Source organism: Cololabis saira, chromosome 10, assembly GCF_033807715.1.
Source record: "Cololabis saira isolate AMF1-May2022 chromosome 10, fColSai1.1, whole genome shotgun sequence".
Classification (NCBI taxonomy): domain Eukaryota; kingdom Metazoa; phylum Chordata; class Actinopteri; order Beloniformes; family Belonidae; genus Cololabis; species Cololabis saira.
In genome coordinates, this window is record NC_084596.1 from 43741469 (window position 1) to 43760851 (window position 19383).

The window sequence follows — 19383 nt, forward strand, 5'->3', positions numbered from 1 at the left end:
GAGGTGTACATCTTTGAAAAACTGGTGACAGAACTCTGATGTGTAAGAAGAATGCATGTATTTTTTCGGAGCAGGGCGTTAGTAGCTTTTTTTGATTTTATGCATCAGCCTGCTTTCATTTCGGCAACATTTCATGTGAAGCAAATGATGTGCAGTGATTGATGGCGTCGATAGTCGAAGGTAAAGGTTCAAGTTGTTGCTCAACGGCGCCATCTTGTGTCTGAAGAAGCTCGTTTCAGTCCTGTAAAGCCCATAAACTTCACCTTACAAGTAACAAAGGGCAATATTAACAAACTTCCTTTTAAAATAGCTGATATCACAAACTTACAAAAGATTACAAAGTTCCAAAAACCATCCCACTTTCCAGGTTAAGCAGAAATGGGAGGAGGTGTAACACCTATAATGTAATCATTTCCTGAAAATGTAATAAAATTTGCACTTAACTTAATCGAAAATGTAATAAAATCCAATAATGTAATAACTTCACCAATAATATAATAAAATATCCTAACTGATATTGTAATAACATTTTTACCGATAATGTAATACCTTATTACATTATTGGGAATTTATTACATTTTCAGGTGGGTCTTTTTTTTTTTTTTTTTCTTTTTTCAAAACTGATAATGTAATACTTGGCAAATACTGTAATATATATGTTCATTTTCAGGCCAGAATTCTACATTTTGTGTTTTAGGTATCTAAGAATGTTTTATACGCTGGATTTGAAACGCCAGAATGACTATTGGGTTAAATTGCAGACTTTGAGTACCTTTTAATAAATTCCCAATAATGTAATAAGGTATTACATTATTGGTAAAAATGTTATTACAATATCCGTCAGGATATTTTATTACATTATTGTGGAAGTTATTAAATTATTGGGTTTTATTACATTTTTGATTGAGTTAAGTGCAAATTTTATTACATTTTCAGGCGTTATTACATTTTCAGGACATTATGACATTATAGGGCTCTACAGGGGGAATCTGGCCTGGAGATATCTGAGGACGACTGGAGAGATATTTGGGAAAATCAGGCCCAGCAGGGCCTGGCGGGAATTCTGCAGGAAGAACATAAGATTCTTTATCACTCCAAAACTGAGATGTAAACAGCAGGGTTTCCAGGGTCGGGATAAAGACCACTTCCATGTATTCTGGGATGCCCCCTGATTCAACCATATTGGCAAGAATTTACTGAAGAATTACAGACAATTTTCGGACTAAAACTTGAGATTTCCTTTATTGTATCTGTGTAAAATCCCAGATGGACTTATGGCCCAGGACAACTAGCTCTATAAAGTGCTCTTGGCTGCAATAAAATTTATTTATTAGGGCCCTATTGTCTGTAGGAATTTTGTTTTTCCTCATTTTTTCTCCTTTTTTCCCCCTAAACGTGTCCCAAAAGGCACCAATTTTGCACCAAGCCAGGCCTGGTGATAAATGTGATATTTAATGGTTTTCATTAATGGGCGTGGCCTAATGGCTCAACAGCCCCCCCTAGAAAACTTTGTGCCTCAAGCCCCACAATACGGTTTGACGTACATGCACGAAAATCGGTACACACCTGTATCATGTCACAACTTAAAGAAAAGTCTCTTGGCTCCATGGCCGAAACCGAACAGGAAGTCGGCCATTTTGAATTAATCGTGTAATTTTGGCGCAATTTATGCCATTTCTTCGTCCGTTAATACGGCCCGAACCGTAACGTGCACCCAGGTGTGTTATACATCATAATGTGCGTCTCCATCCTGCGACGATGCGCATTACTTTTCTCAGTCAAAAGCGTTACCGTGGCGACGATAGACGCCAAAAAGCGCGCCCCCCCCCCCCCCTTCATCTGATAGTTCCTCTTTTCTGCCATAACTTTTGAATGGTTTGACATAGAGAGTCGTGGCTGGTATCATTCGCAAAATGTCCAGTTATGAAGAATCTACATGCAAGTCATACAAGCTTCCACTGCAGCCTGAACGTGCACAAGGGTGGAGGCCCGTTCATCGCTGCTTGCAGCTTTAATTTATTTATTTATTTTTTTACTTCCTTTATTGTTGGAAAAAACTTGAAATCACAAAGAGAAAGTTGCAAAAAAAAAAAAAAAAATAGCTGATGTGATCACCTCAAAATGTCATTTACAATAAACATGAATGGATTTCTGGCTATAAAAAAGTAGCAAATCACATTCCCAACCACCCGAGTCAGAAAGAGCTGCAAAGAAAGTGAAACGTCAAGCGGCAGGTGTTGAATAATATTTATTCACGTTTTATGGAATACAAAACCTCCAAACCCAATCCCTTTTAACCCTCCCCCCAAAAAAGTCTGCACATCTGAGACGATGTGAACTATTCAAAGGTCAAGGAAACAGAGAAAGAAATTTGTAAGTATTGGTGTGTACGACTGCAACTAAATGTGATGTTTGTATAAAATGTATTCCCTCTCATCAGAATCCATTTGAAAGAAACGAAAACGAGAAGCCACGTCAGGCTACAGTTTAACTGACAAAAGTGCTGCAGCATCACCAGCTTAATTAAATCCAGAACAAAAAATGAATTTCCTTGTAGAAAAAATACATTTTTTCCCCCATTGGTCTTTTCCATTATAAGAACAAGGACATTATGGATCAAATACAACAATAATTTAGCTTTTTGTGATTGTAAATTCAGTCACTTTTACATAACATCTTGCCAAGCTGAATGAAAGGAATGCAATATTTGCTGGACGAAAAAACAAAACGCTGATATATATACACAAAAGATAATTAAGGGGGAACTGCCGACCGCGGGTCCAATGGCGTCGGCTTGAGATGCAACTCGCAGGGAATTTGTACCACGTGTTTAAGTGTAGAGGCTAATCTTACCGTGTGTAAAACCAACCTGCTCCAAGACAACGGGGCGGCAAAACAATTTACAGGTCTAGTGAATTTTTAAAGAAAAGAAAAGAAAAATCACTGTCAATCCACACCTTTCAACGCGCCAGAAGTTTATTTCAGAAGTTTTTAGTTGCGGTTTTTTCTCCTCCTGAAAATAACTCTTACACCAAATATAAGATGGCTTGTTTTATTTATTTAATTCATCTTGAATCTTTTTCCTCACCACTACACATCAAAAACACACGAGAAAACAAGTTAACCCCCTATGATACAAGAAAAAAAAAAAAAAAAAAAAAAAAAAAGGTTTATGTTTAAGAAGGTGCTGTTTGCAAAGAGCTTCAGGTCCTGTGTGCCCGCTGGGTGGAGGTTCGGACTTTCTGCACCACCGGTTCTGGGCCCCGCGCTCCACTCACGTGAAGGACACTGGAAAACTAAATTTCAAAAAAGGAACAAAAACGAAGACGTGCCGATTTTGCCGCCTCGGAACAGTAGAGAGAATAAACACACCGGAGCAGCGCCGTCTGTCGTTCTTCCTTTTCCTCATCGCTCAGTCTGAACATTTGAGTCTTTTCCTCTCGGGTCCTCACACCATGTAGGAATTCTGGTTCTTCAGTTTGTCCAGCTCTTTGCTCTGCTGCCGCAGAAACAGGATCCTGAGATCCAGAGGAAAGAAACTTTCATTCAATCAGCTCACAATAGATGCATATTAAACTTATTTAATTATTATTAAATAAATAATGTAGATAGTATATGGGTAAGTGTGTATATATATATACACGGGACTGTCTCAGAAAATTAGAATATTGTGATAAAGTTCTTTATTTTCCGTAATGCAATTAAAAAAACAAAAATGTCATACATTCTGGATTCATTACAAATCAACTAAAATATTGCAAGCCTTTTATTATTTTAATATTGCTGATTATTATTTATTAATTATTCAGATTCCCAGAATATTCTAAATTTTTTGAGATAGGATATTTGAGTTTTTCTTAAGCTGTAAGCCATGATCAGCAATATTAAAATAATAAAAGGCTTGCAATATTTCAGTTCATTTGTAATGAATCCAGAATGGATGACAGTTTCTCATGCATGCATGCATGCATGCATGCATGCATGCATGCATGCATGCATGCTTAAAAAAACAAGGAATCTTAAGTTAGTCTTTATAAGTGTAAAATTGGGGACTACATTGTGTTTGTATTTATGAAGGAATGTTACATTCAGGTCAAAAGCTTTTTTGTGGAAAGTTTAATAAACATTGGCATAAAGCAGCATATTTGCCCTTTCTCATTTTGTTAACAGTATTAAGAACATAAAAAAAATACATTAAGGTCATTTAGAACAGCAAAAAATGTGTGAATAAATGTGAGATTAATCGCAAGTTACACACACACACACACACACACACACACACACACACACACACACACACACACACACACACACACACACACACACACACACACACACACACACACACACACACACACACACACACACACACACACACACACACACACACACACACACACACACACACACACACACACACACACACTAAATTAATATTTATTAAAAATGGTTATTGGTGCAAACTGTGATAACTATACATTGTTTGAATTTGTTGATATTATAAAATGTATGAATATGTATTGTTTTTATTTATATCTCAATGTTAAACGGAATTACTTTTTTTTCCCTCTTTATTTTCTGTTTTTCCTTTCTTTTTTATATGCTACCTCTTTAGTTTTGCTTTTAATTTTGTGTTGTAATGTCCTGTGTATTATGTGTTGGAGTCCAGGAAGAATAGCTGCAGGTTAGCTGCAGCTGATGGGGATTCAAATAAAACTATAAAACTTTAAGCTGACGTGCGCGTGTGCGCGGGTTCTGACGTGCACGCGTGTGCGCGTGTGCGCGTGTGCGCGGGTTCAGCCCCCGTCTCACCTCTGCTCCCTCAGCGTGGCCTGGATCTCACACACCCGGACCAGAGAGCGCAGGTTCTTCATCTCCGTGCAGATTTCAGACATGTACAGGCTGCCCATGTTGTGGAAGTCCTCTCTCAACCGGGCCGCCTGGGGGACGACCAGGGGTCAGGGGGGAAATCAGCAGCATTAGCCAAGCAATGTACAGAAAACATGAGAGTATAACTTAAAAGGAACAGAGATCTTCAGGACAAAATGAATGGAACGTTGTGTTTCTGTAAAAGGTATCAGTTTATGGAACAATCTGGATACAGAAGCCAAAGAATGCAAATCAAACATTAAAAGAATAATAAAAGCCAGTTTGATGAAGAAATATCATGATAATTATTAAGTTAGGTGGGTTTTCTTTTTTTCCTCTCTTTTTAGCACCAGTCATATTTTTTTTCTTTGAATCAAAAAAGAATACGACTATCTGTGTTTGACAACAGCTATTTTGTGTTATTTTATAACTTTGTTGTAGCTTTTTTTTTTTTTTTTTTTATAAATTGCGTCATTTGTTTTGTTTTTTATTATTACATTAATTGAAATTTGATTTCTTAGGAAAAAGGGACAGATAAAATAAGCCTTCTTTCTGTTCCCTTTCATTCAAAGAAAGAGATTTGTTGTAATTATATTGAACTGTTTAGTTTTTCTTTTAATGAATGAAATAAAGAATAAATAAATCAATCCATCACACATTCAGGCGAGCTGTGGGAGGATAATCTTAAACGGGTACAAACCTCTTCTGTCGACATGGTTGATCCAATGTAAAGTTGTTCACCGCACTCATTGGACCAAAGTTAGACTTTGTAAGGTTTATATTAGTGTTGATCACTCTTGTGAAAAATGTCAAACACCAGCCAATCATGTGCATATGTTTTGGTCATGTACATTAATCCTGTATAACTATTGGACTGCAGTAACTGGGACAGTAATTGATCCCATTACTGCGTCGTTTGGCGTTTCTCAACTGCCTTTGCTCAAACTTCAAGTAGATTTGATAGCTTTTGTGACATTATTGGCTAGACGTCTTGTTCTAATGAGGTGGAAATCACCATCACCTCCATCACATACACTGTGGATAAAAGAGATTTTCAACCATTTGAGGCTTGAAAAAATCTGATACACAACATGAGGCTGTTCCAGAAAATGTAAGAGAAATGTGGGGACAGTTCTTTGCCTCAGCAGAGAAAGTTCCCAGTTACACCGGAATAAGATCCCACTTTATTTTTTATATACCTTTTGTCATTTAATTATTATATTGAAAAGTGAGGTTATTGTCACTGTAATATGTGAAATATGGCCAAGCCGACTTTTTTGTTTGTTTTTTGGCTCTTATGTTACTGTTATTTACGTGCACTTTATCAGTCAATTTGTGTATTAAGAATCAATAAACAAAGTTGATTAAAAAAAACAAAAAATCTCACATTCTAATGAGCCTTGTAGCACCCTATAATGTAATCATTTCCTGAAAATGTAATAAAATTTGCACTTAATGCATTCGAAAATGTAATAAAATCCAATAACGTAATAACTTCACCAATAATGTAATAAAATATCCTGACTGATATTGTAATAACATTTTTACCGATAATGTAATACCTTATTACATTATTGGGAATTTATTACATTTTTAGGTGGGTCTTTTTTTTTTTCAAAACTGATAAAGTAATACTTGACAAATAATGTAATATATATGTTCATTTTCAGTCCAGAGTTCTACATTTTGTGTTTTAAGTATCTAAGAATGTTATATACGCTGGATTTGAAACACCAGAATGACTATTGGGTTAAATTGCAGACTTTGCGTACCATGTAATAAATTCCCAATAATGTAATAAGGTATTACATTATTGGTAAAAATGTTATTACAATATCAGTCAGGATATTTTATTACATTATTGGTGAAGTTATTACATTATTGCGTTCAATTACATTTTCGATTGAGTTAAGTGCAAATGTTATTACATTTTCAGGAAATTATTACATTACAGGGTGCTACAAGCCTTGAACATTCCTCCAACATCAACACTCATCTCCCGATATCCATCCTCTGATTTTCCACATGTAACAGGGTACAAGGTCTTCCGTGACTGTTCTAACAGAGTGTTGGCGGCCGTACCTGTTTCTCAGTGTTCTCTGAAGGCCACCCTTGGATATGTCTGATGAGGCTCTCATCAAAGTGAGCTGCCAGGGTGGGGGTGAAGGACCCGGGGGTGTCTGGCTGGACCTGGCTGCTGCTGCTGCTGCTGCTGCTGCTGCCGGAGGGCCCGTGGGCCAACGCAGGACCAGATATGCTCGATCCGGGGCACAGGATGTCCTGGCTGCTGAGGGAAGACCACAGATCAAATTCAAATAAGACTTCCAGAAAAAGAAAGAAAAAAAAAAAGCTTTTTTTTTTCCGTTTTTGACAATGATTATGTGAGTCTGTGGCCAAAGACAAAGACAGGCCCTTTGTCACCAAGGAAACTGATTCCTTGTCAAGGATTTAGCACCATGTTGGAGGAAAACTCATTTTGGTGTTACAAACATAGAACTAGGCCTGTGTTGGAAAAAAAAAAAAAAAAAAAAATCCAATTCTAAATTGATTCTTCTATTAATTCCTAAAAATCAATTGGTATGTCTAAAGATTGATTTGTTTTAATTTAATTTTTTTTTATTAAATTTTTTTTTTTCCTTCCTCTTCTCATCAGTACATTACAACTTTTGATATTTTTTTGTTTTTACCCAAAAAAAGGATGTTTGTTGGACAATGTTTTTGCCTTTAAAGGGGACCTATTATGAAAAACAGTTTTTTTCTGTCTTTAACATTTATAAAGTGGTCTCCCCTCAGCCTGCCAACTCAGAGAAGGAGGAAACAACCAAATTCTGCAGTGTCTGTACAGCCGCCCGGATGATCCGTCCAGTGTGATGTGGATCTACGAGCCAATAAGATTCTGCTCCCGTCGTTACGTAACCAAAATGCTATTTACATAGGTTGGCCTCCGATGGGTGAAACTACGCCCACAACTAAGCCGGCTGTTCCAATAGAACATAAAGCAATGGAATTGATTTTGTCGCTGACGCTCGCTCGCATCTCATGCAGTTAGGACACGGTGTAATAATAACTCCGCCGGCCGGAGCTTCCGCCATTTTTTCATAGCGGTGTATCACGTCATTCAGGCAGCCAATCAGCACAGAGCCTCATTATCATAGCCCCGCCCACTCAGAATCCTGCATAGATAATGAGGTTAGAGAATGGGATGATAAAGACATGGCTCAGAGGCTGAATTTCTAATTTATTTAGGAAAAACAATCAAAAGCTTGTTTTTAAGACATTCAAGGCCTGTTTAAAATAGGTATTAGATGCCATAATAGGTCCCCTTTAAATATCTTTAAAGGTATGAAAACATTAACGTTTTCTGTTATAATTGCATAAATTGTCTATATTTCATTACTTTATATAATGTTACATTTGCATAAAATGCTAAAATTTTAAACCCGAAAAACTCTGAAAATGGAAAGCATAAAAGCGATTTCATTCGTCCTCTGTTTCCTCCCTGCATCTGTTTGGTAATTCTGACCCACATGATGTTTCCTAAAGCAGTTCTATCAGCATTCTGGGAGCTGATTGGTCCTTACAGCATCATTAGCTGCAATACTTGCTGTTGAATCTCAATATAATACTAGTAAATATGTTGCAGAACTACACTCATATCATTCATCCAACAGCTGAAAAAACTTTTAACACTAATCCAAATCAATATCGGAATCTAATCAAATCTTGATAATCGATTCTGAATCTTAAGAATCAGAATTGAATCGATTTTTGTCATTTGAATCGATCCCCAGCCCTGCATAGAACAGACTTGTAATTTTATGATAGTAACAGAGCAGTAGATTCTTATGAGAATAGTCATTTTACTGCCTCTTGCTTCTGTCAAGGTCCTGATACTTAACTACATTTACATTTTTATAGGTTTACCACTTTATTCTTGTAATATTACAACTTCTTGTAAAATAATTTAATTTTCTTTTCATTTAAACTTATTTCGGAACCCTATCACACTACATCAAACCGACTGCTTGGAATGTGGGTGTTTTATTTGACTCCGGCCTTTGTTTTAATGAACAAATTAAGAAAGTTGTCCAGTCGTGTTTTTACCAGCTGAAGCTGATTTTCAAAATCAAATCTTTTTTTTATTTCCTGATAATCTCCACAAAGTTGTCCATGCTTTTATTCTGTCTGGCCTGGATTATTGTAACGGCCTTATTTCTCAATCATCTCTCCACTGCCTTCAGTCTGATCACGGCCTGAAGAACATTTGAACACATCACTCCAGTTCTGTCGTCCCTTCACCGGCTTCCTGTTCAATATCGCATTGATTTTAAACTTGGGAACTCTTTACCTGCTGAGATCAGGTCAGCTAAATCCCCTACTGCTTTTAAATCTTTACTAAAAACCTTCCTGTCTTATGTTCTTATCCACTCTGCACTGTATGTTTATCTGGATGTATTTTATTGTTCTTGGGAAGCACTTTGTAACTTTGTTAAGAAAGGGGCTATATAAATAGTGTATTAATATGATTATCTTAGGATTGTCTGGACGGTGCTTCTTCTACAGTTGCAGTCAGCATGAAAGCTGCCGGTTCAATGGTCCCCGTTGATCCGTGCGCCGATGACACGGTTCCTCTTTAGCCCACAAGACACGGCCTCCATGGTTTCCATGGAGACGTGGATGAATCCGACCATGAAACAGTTCTCCACTTTGTTCCCGTCCACTGTAGATCGGCCTTGGCTGCATTTGTGTACGGCACAATGATTTCTGTCTCAGAGCAGGATTGTCATCAAGTGTTTCAGCTCATGCACCGATTTCAATCACAGACTCTGTATTTAACGCAGATCAAGTTGAGGCTCCACAGGCCGCAGGCCCAGGACAGATTTACAGCCACTGCGTGCAGCAATGTCCCCAGGTTCTCTGAATCCTTCCAAATTAAGAAGGCCTGTGTTGAAAAAAATCGATTTTCCGATTCTCATATTAATTCCTAAAAATCGATTTTTTCCATCATTACAACTTTTGGTATTTTTTTTTGTTTATGCCCAAACTTGGAAACAATAATAACTAGTGCCATGTTTTTGCCTTTAAATATGAAAATATTGTTTTCAGTTATAAATGCATAAATTGTCTATATTTCACTACTTTATATACCGTCTTGGGGTTACATTTGCATAAAATGATAAAAACCAAATTCTCAAAAATTAAAACCCGAAATAGACCTAAAATGGAAAAAATTTAAACGGGATGTGGGAAAAAATAAAAGCGATTTCATCCGTCTCTGTTTCCTCCCTGGATCCGTTTGATAATTCTGACCCACTGCTGTTGAATCTCAATATAATACTAGTATTAATATGTTGCAGAACTACACACTCATATCATTCATGCAACAGCTCAAAAAACTTAATAACACTAATCCAAATCAATATCGGAAAATCGAAAAATAAGCTTAAGAGAGACAAATGGGTCGCTGCAAGTCTCAGAAACAACTGGATTCCAGCACTGAAACGTGGATTTGCGGTTACCATTTTGTATCAGGTAATGTTGGATTTTTGGGTAGCTAACGTTAAACGGTCCAATCATAAAGTTCGGTGTCCTCATCACTTTAATTTCTACAGCAAATTCTGCCTTGAAGTCGGACCAAGCGTCAAGACTTTTGTAAGCCTTCAAGCTTTGCTTTGTGTATTTCCCCGGTGTAGAAATTAAGTACATATAAATATCAGGAAACTCGATTCATGGCCAAATATTAATGTCCATGGACCACTGGTTCTTGGTAACTGTACCAAATATTAATGTCCATGGACCACTGGTTCTTGGTAACTGTACCAAATATTAATGTCCATGGACCACTGGTTCTTGGGGTAACTGTACCAAATATTAATGTCCATGGACCACTGGTTCTTGGTAACTGTACCAAATATTAATGTCCATGGACTACTGGTTCTTGGTAACTGTACCAAATATTAATGTCCATGGACCACTGGTTCTTGGGGTAACTGTACCAAATATTAATGTCCATGGACCACTGGTTCTTGGGGTAACTGTACCAAATATTAATGTCCATGGACTACTGGTTCTTGGTAACTGTACCAAATATTAATGTCCATGGACCACTGGTTCTTGGTAACTGTACCAAATATTAATGTCCATGGACCACTGGTTCTTGGTAACTGTACGGGTCACTGTCAAGTCCAACTGCCTTTAATCTAAGCCCATAATCAGCTGTTATCCCGTCTTCTCCACTAGTTGCAGCTGTTTTTGCTGATGTTTTACCACTCAGTGAGAGTAAGGGGGCTGGTCTAGTGGGGAAGTGACTTCAATGCAGACCCTCTATAGTAAGGAAGATTATGTTGTATATCATGTAAATACTCTTGGCCAAGTGATGTGTAAACTAAATCCCTACACCGTTATGTGGTCTGGTCCAATCAATGTGGGGAGGGAATATAAGAGCTCAACCGGGGTGGTGAAGGTTGTTGTCAGTGGTCTGTGCTTGTAATAAATGCCCACACAAGGGCTAACTTGATTTCTTAACCTCCTCCCTTCCTCATATTTAAGGCCGCCATTCACACACACGGTGTTGTCACAAATATTAAAAGAACCTGCAACAGGCTGGTGCTGTTTGAAACTACCTTCTCTGCTGCAGCATTCTGGGATCTTCTGGACGTTTCTCTGCTGTCTGAGACAAAGGTGCCGCTCCTTGCTTCCCTGAAGTCATAATACTCTGAGGACGGGAGAACAGGGGGAGAACAGTGTGAGTGAAAAGAACAAGGAATCAGGGGAAAAGTCCACAAGAGATAAGGGGACACAAATGAGGGCAGACATAACAGCGGCCGTTTCCCAGAGCCGAGCGCTGAGGCCCCGCGGAGCAAGTTCAGGCATCCCTCACCCCGATGTCTGGCCTCGCTTTTCTGTCAGCTGAGTGGGAGGAAAGGACACGTGAATATAGAAAGAGGGTTTTTACTGGACAACTCTGGTTTATTTCATGGCGGGTCTTAACCATATTTATGATAGGCCTGCTGTGCTTCCAACTTACACATTAACTCCAGTTTGTTTTGGGGTTTTTTTGCATCATGTCCCTTGCTCCCTCCGTGCTGAATCACTAGAATTAGTTTAGTCCTGATCACGTCATTCTCAAAACATCGGTATCAGCCAAAAAAGTATCGGGACATACCTATTTATTAATGTTTTTAATATATATTAATTAGGGCCCGAGCACTGACAGTGCAAAGGCCCTATTGTATCTGTAGGAATTTTTTTCTTCCTTGTTTTTCTTCTGACGAAATGAGGGCCTTTTTTGCCCCCAAAAGTCACCAAATTTTGCACCAAGCCAAGTCTGGTGAAAAATGTGATATTTAATAGTTTGCATTAATGGGCGTGTCCTAATGGCTCAACAGCGCCCCCTAGAAAACTTTTGTGCCTCAAGCCCCACAATACGGTTTGACGTACATGCACGAAAATCACTACACACCTGTATCATGTCACAACTTAAAGAAAAGTCTCTTGGCGCCATGGCCGAAACCCAACAGGAAGTCGGCCATTTTGAATTAATCGTGTAATTTGCCGCAATTTTGCCATTTCTTCGGCTGTTTCTTCGCCCGAAATGTAACGTGCACCCAGGTGTGTTATACATCAAAATCCTGAGACGATGCGCATTACTTTTCTCAGTCAAAAGCGTTACCGTGGCGACAATAGATGCCAAAAAGCGCGCCCCCCCTTCATCTGATTGGTCCATATCTGATAGTTCCTACTTTCTGCCATAACTTTTGAATGGTTTGATACAGAGAGTCGTGGGTGGTTTCATCCTCTAAATGTCCAGGTCTGAAGAATCTACATACAAGTCATACAAGCTTCCACTGCAGCCTGAACGTGCACAAGGATGGGAGGGCCCGTTCATCGCTGCTTGCAGCTTTAATTATTATTATAATTGTATTTAACAACTCTATTTAACAATACAGACAGTTGATGTGTGTTATATGTTTATTATAAGATATTGCTTTTTGGTGGCGCCGGCGGCTGGAAGAGACGTTTGTGCTGGGAAAAAAGCGTGGCTAACAGAGAGCTAACAACAGCTAGGCTACGCTCAGATAAACGGACAATATCGGAAAGTTTTAAAAAGAAAGAAAAGCTGTCGGAGAAAAGTGACTGTAGTGTTGTGTAAAGGATTATCTGTCACTCGTTAATCATCTTCTGGTCACTTTATTGACTCTCAGTGACAAACAACACAGGGAAGACGGACTGCTATTTTGGGGGCAGGTGTTACGGTCTAAAGGGTCCGTCTCTGAACAACCACACTTGGTTCCTACGCTCTGCGTAAACATCATTACAACACGGTGACAGAAAACAATAACAGCCGCGATGAATATCTGCTGCTATTCATTTCATGATGTTGAGAATCCTGCACTAAGGTTAAGCCAAAATGTATTTTAATTTTTTTTTTTTTATTTCTTATTGATTGTGAGTTTGACTAGATATCATTCAACTTTTGAACCTAGTAGGTAAACTACCTCTTTTGAAGTGAAATTTATGTATTGTTGTTATTGCAGTATTCTGCACTTTTTGTTTTAGTTTACAATTTCATGTTTCTACATTTTGTGGCACCAGAGCTGATAAGCTTTGTTTTGATCCAATGATGCAGTCAGTGAAAAGAAATGTATGTCCATGTTGGAGAGAATGGAGAAATGAAAGCGATTTGGGACAATTTGATTTTTAGTCCGCTTTTATTTATTTATTTTTTACTTAATTCATGGAAATGTATCTGATTGGGAAAAAGTATCGGGAGCCAAAAAAAGTGATCAGATTGGGAAAAATCGGGATCGGCAGAAACTCAAACTCAAGTGATCGGGAGCTAAAAAATTCTGATGGGGACGACCCTGACTAGAATCAGTTAATTGAGTCGACCGGCCGGTTCAGAACGTCACCGGGGTTCTGTCTGCATGTGGGACTCACTAAAGCCAAACAGCTCCAGTGGTTGTTGCTGCTTCCACAGACACACCAGAGTCCTCTTACAAATCTTGACGTTACACAATTTCCTTCCCTGAATATTGGAGCAGAACCCCAGTTTTAAATTATTTGTCCCTAATCTGTCTGCACTTCAGCATTGCTCTCAGAATCGTTAAGCTCGATTCTGGCAGTTTAAACCGCTGATTTTCCCTCAAGTCAACTGTTGGCTGTTAGTATGTTCAGTTGTGGGATTTTTCAGAACAAATGGATCATTGTTGCTAATGAAGCCGTACCAACGAGTCTCTCTGCTCCCTTGGATTACGGGCCAGCATGACTATATCGTTCTGTGTGAGTTGACAGAGTTAAAACTACAGGGAACGAGAGCTTGGAAGTGTAAACATCTTGCATGAAGTCTTTTCCTCCAACTACATTAGCCGTTACCCCAGGGGACGCGGGGACATCCATTACCCTGGATCACTTGTTTACAGAGACACAATCCCCGTCATTCAGGCTCGTGTCGTCTCTGCTCACTGTGGTTCTGACACCAAACAGGCAGAGGGACGTTTTCCACCACGACAACATTATGGCCGGGTGAGAGCGGCACCAACAGTTGGAACAGGAAGGATTGTTCTGAACGGCCACGGTTACATGATGTACATAACTCAGAATTATATAAGAGTCATGGAGACAGACGGGCGAGGGAACGAGCAGAAAGAAAGACCGGAATTAATTTAAATAGGAATGAGTGTTTACATGATTGCAGAATTATTCTATTCGGATTTAAAATCAGAATAAACCAGCCACTTACCTCGGAATTAAGTTTAATTCGGAATGGCCACTTTCATTTGGAATTAAGTGTTTACATGGTAATTTTTTACTCATTTTAAAATCAGATTTATTTTTAATTCTGAATTAAACTTCCCATGTAAACGCACTCATTATGGCTGGGTGAGAGAGGCACCAACAGTGGGAACAGGAAAGATTGTTTTGAATGTGACTTGAGACCATGGGACCTTGCGCTTGGACCAGCCTAAAGCCTGAATTATGGTTCTGCGTCAAACCAACGCAGAGCACACGCCGTCACCGTAACGCCGTCGTGAACCTTCGGACTTCTCTGTCACTCCATTTCGTCGCGGTGCAATACCCCCGTGACCGCTAATTCGCGATCTTTTCCTGAATGGTTTATCCAACTTTTTCCGGTCACAGTGAATCAAAGAGATAAGGACAACTATTGTGCAAAAAAAAAAAAAAAAAAAAAAAAAATCACACATACACGAAGAAAAGAGCCCTGAAAGTTCACGACTGCTTCAAACCGGAAATGCGTTGCTTCCAAGTGAACCAATCACAGCCTTCTCGGCTGCGTGTGGTCTGCGTCGCCTCGACACGTAGTTACAATTTTCGGGAGGTGCACGTCAGTGACGGCGTCAGTGACGGCGTCAGTGACGGCGTCGATGCAAACCACACGCCGTAGGCACGGCGTCGTTTTGACGCAGAACCATAACTCAAGCATTAGTCCTGTGTTGGAAAAAAATCAATTTTCCGATTCTAAATCGATTCTCATATTAATTCCTAAAAATCGATTTGTATATCTAAAGATCAATTCTTTATCATCGTTACAACTTTTGGTATTTTTTTGTTTTTGCTTTAAATATGTTTAAAGGTTTGAAAACATTAAAGTTTTAATTTATAATTGCATAAATTGTCAATATCTCATTACTTTATATACTCACTTTATATACTCACTTTTGGGGTTACATTTACATAAAATGCTCAAAACCAAATTCTCAAAACCTTAAAACCAAAATAGACCAAAAATTGAAAAAATTAAAACGGAATGTGAGAAAAAATAAAACTGATTTCATCCGTCTCTGTTTCCTCCCTGGATCTGTTTGGTAATTCTACCACACGATGTTTCTGAAAGCAGTTCTATCAGCATTCTGGGAGCTGATTGGTCCTTACAGCATCATTAGCTGCCAATACTTGCTGTTGAATCTCAATATAATACTAATATTAATATGTTGCAGAACTACAGTGATATAATTCATGCAACAGCTCAAAAAAACAGTTTTAATAACACTAACCCAAATCAATATCGGAATCGAATCAAATCCTGATAATCGATTCTGAATCTTAAGAATTGGAATTGAACCGATTCTTGACATTTGAATCCATCCCCAGTCCTAACCAGCCTGGCTAAATTTTTGGAAAATAGCAATTGAAGAAGATTGAAAAAGCTGTGTCAAGCCAGGCTTAGCACATCCCTGCTCTTCCAACGTACCCTGTTTTGTGATGATGCCACACTGCCAGCGTGCATGCTGGGAAGGGACTTCTGGTTGGGCTGGGCCGTGCCGTTGCGTGGCGACACGTATGGCCGAGGCGATGATGCATCTGTAGTCAAAGAGACTGGAGACTGACTGGAATGCTGAGCTGAAAACACAAGCAGAACCGGTGTGATGGAAGAGAGCGTCACCAGATCAAGTACAAGCTGGGCTGCTATTTCTGCTAGAAGTCTAAGATGACTGTGGTGAGAGCAGCACATGCACACAAGACTGGTGTTAAATCAAGCAACAACAAGAAAAAAGACTATGTCTGATGAGAAGAATAAGTACGGAAGAGTATTAGGGCCATGCAAGAGAAGAAATATTTGAGAGGGGTGGTTTTTTTGTGTACTTTGAGAAAAAAGTTGAAATGTCGTGAATAAAGTCGAAATGTCGTGAATAAAGTCGAAATGTGGAGATTAATGTTGAAATACAATATTGAGAAAAAAGTCGAAATGTGGAGATTAATGTTGAAATACAATATTGAGAAAAATGTCGAAATGTCGAGATTAATGTTGAAATACAATATCGAGAAAAAAGTCGAAATGTCATGAATAAAGTCGAAATGTCGTGAATAAAGTCGAAATGTGGAGATTAATGTTGAAATACAATATTGAGAAAAAAGTCGAAATGTGGAGATTAATGTTGAAATACAATATTGACAAAAAAGTCGAAATGTGGAGATTAATGTTGAAATACAATTTCAAGAATAAAGTCGAAATGTCGTGAATAAAGTTGAAATACAATATCGAGAAAAAAGTCGAAATGTCGTGAATAAAGTCGAAATGTCGAGATTAATGTTGAAATACAATAGAGAAAAAAGTCGAAATGTCGAGAAAAAAAAGTCGAAATGTCGAGAAAAAAGTCGAAATGTGGAGATTAATGTTGAAATACAATTTCAAGAATAAAGTCGAAATGTGAATAAAGTCGAAATGTCGGCTTTTTTCTCAACATTTCAACTTTATTCACAAAATTTTGACTTTATTCTTGAAATTGCATTTCAACATTAATCTCCACATTTCGACTTTTTTCTCAACATTGACTTTTTTCTCCAAGTGCATAATGAAAAAAAAATCTTCCTCCTCTAAAATATTTTTATTTTTCTCCTGCCTGGCCCTAACACTCTTCCATAAATAAGACTGCTGCCATTCAGACATTCAAACATACTACCATCACTGTCAAGTCAGTGTGGACAAAGCTGCAGAAATGCTCTCTGGGATACACGGGACAGTGTTTCCTGCTTTTTGTCATAGCATTGCAGTTAAATACTTGGGCCATACACGTAAAAAAAATCTGCATGATTGTTGTGTAAAATTATTTCTGGGCACAGGAAGAGCAGGGCCGTCACAAAACGGTCATGAGTCGCTACGAGGTTGCGAAGATGCCGTACCTTGATTGGAGTGTTGAGCAGCCGAGAGCAGAGCAGTGACGTTGAAAGTGGGTCCAGCGGCGAGGAGCTTATGAAGCACCGACCGCAGGGAAGCTTGGGTGACAGCAGCTGCCAAGACTGGAAAAACACACACACACCAGTTAGAAAGGACATAGACAATTAAGCGCAGTACATAGTCATCTTTTCACCTGCCACAGGAGGTGGTTCGTGTACGTTTCATTTACCAGAACACAAGAGAAGGAACTCAGAGGTTAAACAACAAGCATTCCCTCAAAACAGGAAGACATTCATCATAAATGACAAGTGAGCGTCCAGGTTAGCAAGTGCAGAGCACAGTCATCTATTAGTATCGCTAACAAAACAAAAGGATGACAAATGTCTTGATAGGGGCAAGATGGCCGCCGTGGAGCAGTCACACAGTTTGGCAGACACAAAAGCACAAAAGCGTACAAACATTTTTAAAGGACTACGGCTTTTACCATCAGCCTATCTGTTACTTGTTTGTGCTAGTCTCTACTTGTTTAGGAAAATCCTGACGCAGAGTGATGCAGAAAAACTAGTTCATGCGTTTGTATCTTCTAGACTAGATTACTGTGATGTGTTATTAGCAGGATGTCCAAGTAATTTGCTGAATATCCTCCAGCTGATCCAAAATGCAGCAACACGAGTGCTGACAGGAATCAGCAAGAGAGACCACGTCTCTCCAGTGTTAGCGTCGCTCCATTGGCTACCCGTAAAATTCAGAATCCAATTAAAAATTGTATTACTTGCGTATAAAGCCCAAAACGGCTTAGCTCCGCAATATCTGCAAGACCTGATAGTGCCTTATGTTCCTGGCAGAGCTCTCCGCTCTTAGAGTGCAGGTTTACTCGTAGTTCCTAGAGTATCTAAATGTAGATTTGGAGGGCGGGCGTTCTGCTATCAGGCACCACTACTATGGAACCAACTTCCAATCTGGGTTAAGGAGGCTGACACCACCTCCACCTTTAAAACTAAACTTAAAACCTTTCTGTTTAGTAAAGCCTATAGTTAGTGTTTAGTAAACCTCTAGCTGGTGTTGGTAAATCTCTAGGTAGTGTAAACTCTAGTGTGTTAGAGTCAGTAGTCATAGTTGCAGCTATAGAACAAGACTTTGTAATAGTTAGTCTCAAATATAGCTTGGTGGTAGATATGCTGCTATAGGCTTATGCTGCAGGGGGCACCGACATGATCCACTGGGCGGTGCCTCTCACCCTTCTTCTGGGGCGGCAGTAGCTCATGTGGTAGATCGGAAGGCTGGCGGTTCGAATCCCGCTCTGTCCCAGTTGCTGTCGTAGTGTCCTTGGGCAAGACACCTTACCCACCTTGCCCTGTGTGAATGTGTCTGAATGTGTATGAATGTTTGGTCGTGGTCGGAGGGGCCGTTTGGCACGGAATGGCAGCCACCCTGCCCCAGGGCAGCTGTGGCTACAAAACGTAGCTACCACCACCAGTGAGAATGTGTATGAATGAATAATGGTCTAAGTGTAGCACTTTGAGATTCATTGAATGTAAAGTGCATTACAAGTTAAATTCATATTATTATTATTATTATTATTATTATTATTATTATCTTCTCCTCTTCCCTTCCTCTCCATTTCCATTTATTATAAGTATCTCATAGCTATCATTGTTGTCCATCGTTCCTGTAATTTCTTGTGCTGGCCCCCTTTTTTCTCTTTTGTGCATGTTTGCAGGCCGGAGCTTCAGGAGCTGCGCTCTGCACCCCCCCCCCCCCCTCTGGTCATCCCGCTGCTGCTTCCAACTGTCTGTGTGGATGTCTGCTGTGCTGCTGACGTCCCTGACCCCCCAGTCTAGCCCTCAGCAGGAGGGTCCCCCCTTATGATCCAGGTC

At 39.2% G+C, this 19383-nt stretch overlaps 1 protein-coding gene across 2 annotated transcripts in view; it reads right to left on the reverse strand.

Moving 5' to 3' along the window:
• Positions 1-2232: 2232 nt before the first annotated feature.
• The window catches only part of LOC133453113 (WW domain-containing adapter protein with coiled-coil-like), a 33550-nt gene continuing 16399 nt past the window's right edge, over positions 2233-19383 (reverse strand). The window contains exons 8-13 of one of the 2 annotated variants that reach the window (XM_061732988.1): positions 17512-17628; positions 16082-16230; positions 11493-11584; positions 6952-7153; positions 4813-4940; positions 2233-3518 (exon numbers count right to left, since the gene is read on the reverse strand). In XM_061732988.1, the coding sequence (XP_061588972.1) occupies positions 3449-3518; positions 4813-4940; positions 6952-7153; positions 11493-11584; positions 16082-16230; positions 17512-17628 (758 nt within the window). In that variant the 3' untranslated portion in view covers positions 2233-3448. Of the gene's footprint in view, positions 3519-4812; positions 4941-6951; positions 7157-11492; positions 11585-16081; positions 16231-17511; positions 17629-19383 lie in introns of both variants that reach the window. The other variant, XM_061732987.1, reaches the window with a different exon arrangement.